Genomic DNA, 3,805 nt, shown 5'->3' with positions numbered 1-3,805 from the left:
TTGTACTGACACTGTTGTTTTTAATTATTTGGACTGTATTTACAATGTGTACAATCAGCTCAGTGGCAAAAAACTAGCTATAAAAATAACCTTTCACATACTGTATGATTAAGATAAATTTAATACAAAAGAAAACTGTATTCCAACACATATGGACCCAGGGCATTTTTTCCTCATATGGCACAGTGTAATAAATTATCTGAGACTGGCCTTGCCTTATTGGATCACAGACTGGTCTTGAACTCAAACATGACATGCGCTGCCTTCCGGGGTTTAATAACACTACCCTTCATTGAAGCCAGCTACAAGCATTAAACCTCCAAACAAGCGTAGCAAAAAGCTCTGGTGGCTGGCTGTAAAACGTGTTACATCAGAGAGAACTAGGACCCTATAATGCTGTAATTCCTATCATGACACTCTGTCTCTGTAATGAATGCAAATTAATGTACAGAAAAGAGTGGAGTACATTCAGCCTGGTTCAGAGAACTGATGTTAAGATAACACTGTATCCTATCAGTGAGCGCGAATACTAATTAAAAATTTAAAGGCTGAAATATCAAAAGCTTGAACAAATATCCATGCAGAAAGCACAAAACCACTCATATTAGAAGTCATACATTTGTTCAAATTAGTAATACAGTACTTAACAACTGAACAAAATGCACCATAGGTATTATTTTAAATAGTTTCAAGTATTTTTAATGAAATGAGCCTTTGGGTGAAGTTGCTACGGTAAGGCTTGGGTGACATTTCCTACAGAACATAATATCTGGTCCTCTTTCAACTGTTTCACAACAGGTTCCCCCTGTGCAGCTGAATATCTCAACATCTGCTGCAATAACCTCATTACATGTGGAGTGTCTTAAACTGTAATATTTAGACCCTCCTTTGTTACTTTACATCGGTCCACTTAAATTCCCACTTTCTTAATCACAACAACGTACCCATAACATGCTAGGTGCAGCCTCTGTCTCTACCTGCACGTCCCTATTGATGCAACACTGGAGATGTCTCAGAAGTGACCGTAACAAGTATTCTCAGGAAAAAGCTGTTTTCTATTTTCTTATGAAGAACCCAAAAGAACAATGAGGACTTAAAGCAACATTAACATGCTACTGCTAAAACCAGACTGAAATATAAGACGACACTGTCTGCTTCTGTCTGGAGATGAACCTCAAAAAGGTTTGGTGCCCAAATCTGCCTTGACAGATGAAGGCATGGGAATATGAGGACAGAAATTCTGAAGACATCATGGTCCTTAGACCTGGAGGACTTTTCACTTGGCCACCTTATAGTTGCTCAGATCTAGGGGCTCTTTACTGGGTATACACCAGTCGTCAGCCTCTTGGCTCACTTTGTAGTTCTTCAGAGCAGTTTTGTTGTACACCGGCAGCCTCTCGATGGAGTCAGTGGACAGCGCCTGAGGTGACAACAAGACGAAATGTAATTACAAATATCCTGTCACACCTGCAGTGGCGCCACAGGTCTGCATTGTTTGGTTTGTGTGTAACTAAATTATGTCACAAGGCTGTTTTCTCCCTCTGTAATGTGCTGTAGACTTGCTAACTCTTGGCATCCTGTCACAGCTTCATGCATGATCACCATGTCTGGCTCACCTTCAAGTAGATGACAGCGTCTGTGCCGTGGCCCTCCATGGAGAAGAGCTGCAGGTCCCCCTGGAAGTACTTGGCGTAGAGACGAGAGATGGGCAGACCGTAGCCGAAGCCAGCCTGCACAGAGACAGAGGGGATCAAGGGTTTAAGAAGGCTTTGTTCTCTGTCAGACTGCAAGCAGCAGCGCTTTTAGATGGAACAAACAGGACTTTTGTTAAGTTTGCTTTGTGTATTGTAGGTCACTCATTTTTTTGAGAAAAGAAATGATGCCGGGATCTTTAAATAGGAAAGAGAATATAAATAAAAGGCAAGACGCGGGTTTTGATGCTTGTAGGCTGCTCAGATATGCAACCAAACAGCATATGGTGCAATTAACAGCATCTTTGCGCCTGCAAACAAACCTATATTTGTTTTTCAATATATGTAGGAGTGAAAAAAAAAAAATAATAATAATAATAATAAATGCCTGTGTCTCTACTTACCAGTGGAGGCCGTGTGTACTCTCCCATCTGTGGAGCAGGAGCGGTGGAGTACATGTAGCTGAAAAGGTTCTCGATCCGTCGAAAGGGGACACCGCCGCCCTTGTCACTCACCTACAGACGGAGGACAATGTAGGGGAAAGGAGAGAGAATAGTGTGAGGTCCTTGAGCAGTGCCGAGCCATTAAAAGGTAGATACGATGCCAACAGACAAGTGCCTGTCTGTCATGAACACTTAACAGTTAACAGCTTAACAATAGAATCTAAGTGGCCTTCTGTTTGTTTTTTGCTCATATGTCAAGGTAAATGTGCACAAGGATCTGTATTAACAATGATAATAAGTCTATTATACAGTCATATCAAGGTTTGCCTTTACCTCCAGAGCTCATTTTATTTTATTTAAGATTTTTTAATTTTACTTTTTAGGGTGGCGCATGAAGCTGTTAACATAACACTGACATGTTATGACCTTTAAAGTTTGTGTTAGCAAACGGTAGCTTAATTACACCTCCAGCAGACACATAGCTGTTTAATGTCGTGTTTGTGTCCGATATTTACTCTCCTATTAGCTACCTTCGTTTACTGTGTCTCTCTGCTGTTTGGTGCTGGGCAGGTAGCGTTTATATGAGCTTTTTTGCTGAAAACAGCTGCTGTGATTGGGTTAAGAGTGAACCAAAACAAGTTTTGGGCAGCAAAACCAAAACAATGTGCTGAAAGACATTAAAAGGGGGCACGCTAAAGGGAACTGCAGGGTGTGGTAATCTGTGGATACACAAATGTGAACCATCGTAGATATAACCCTATTGTTTCGTACAGCTTTAAGTCCTAATTTGCTAACTTTTTGCAGTTTGATAAATTAGACCGGACTGATATGTTTCATTGTTTGTGTGGTACATTACCTCCTGTCTATGTCTGAGTGACAACGAGCAGTCTTAGTAACATGACACAAGCATTAAGACAAGATTTATGAAGGCACACAGCTCATGTAGTTAATCTTATCAGAGCTTAGTAGCTTTTATTGCCAGTAAGCGCTGTGCTTAACTGAGGGTGAAGCCGTTACATAATGGGTTTAGAGAAAGATTTGGGTGGCAACAACAACAAAAAAAGGTGGCGCTCTTAGCTTTAAAGTAAAGGCATACTATACTGTATGTGCAATAGGGATTTATGATTAATCCATTCAAAAGTAAACTCATTTGAACTTGTGCAATAACAAAAGTGGAGAAGATTAACTTAGCGAAATCATTTTATATTTACAGGCTTCATTAAACTTGTTAAACATGTGCTGCTTCACACAGAGCTTAAAACCACACCCACATTCCCATTCACTCCTACAGGCAATTTTAAAGCTCTAATCCACTATTAGCAAGTATGTGAATATTATGGGAGGAAACTCCTAGGAGAAACTTACACAAACAGAACATGGCATGGAAAAAAGTCCACCTTAAAGAGCCTGTATGCTGCACTGACTCTTTTTAAAAAATTAGGACCGGGTATAATTTGAAATTTGGCCAATTCAGGACAAGTTTTAGTATGGATTTTTGACAGATGTTTTTGGTGCCAAGATTATAAAAATGTTTTTCTACAAAAACTATTTTCCACATGACAAAACAAACCAAACTTGTCTATACTTCTTCTCAACATAAAGCAGTCGTTTTATATTCTCAAAACACACTAACTAACGCAATTACGATTTGCATCGCACCTTTCCATATTT

The 3,805-nt window shown here is 39.8% G+C and overlaps 1 protein-coding gene across 1 annotated transcript in view; it reads right to left on the bottom strand.

The window, feature by feature from the left end:
- Positions 1-3,805, bottom strand: part of pdk2a (pyruvate dehydrogenase kinase 2a) — an 8,943-nt gene continuing 5,138 nt past the window's right edge. Inside the window, exons 9-11 of the mRNA XM_035665022.1 lie at positions 2,096-2,206; positions 1,617-1,730; positions 1-1,420 (exon numbers count right to left, since the gene is read on the bottom strand). Of these exons, the coding sequence (XP_035520915.1) occupies positions 1,277-1,420; positions 1,617-1,730; positions 2,096-2,206 (369 nt within the window). The 3' untranslated portion in view covers positions 1-1,276. The remainder of the gene's footprint in view (positions 1,421-1,616; positions 1,731-2,095; positions 2,207-3,805) is intronic.

The sequence above is a fragment of the Morone saxatilis genome, unplaced genomic scaffold (genome assembly GCF_004916995.1).
Source record: "Morone saxatilis isolate NCDOM2014 unplaced genomic scaffold, NCSU_SB_2.0 Contig1, whole genome shotgun sequence".
In the NCBI taxonomy this organism is placed as follows: domain Eukaryota; kingdom Metazoa; phylum Chordata; class Actinopteri; family Moronidae; genus Morone; species Morone saxatilis.
Note: the sequence above shows the minus strand (reverse complement) of the source record. Positions and strands in the feature narration are given on the sequence as shown.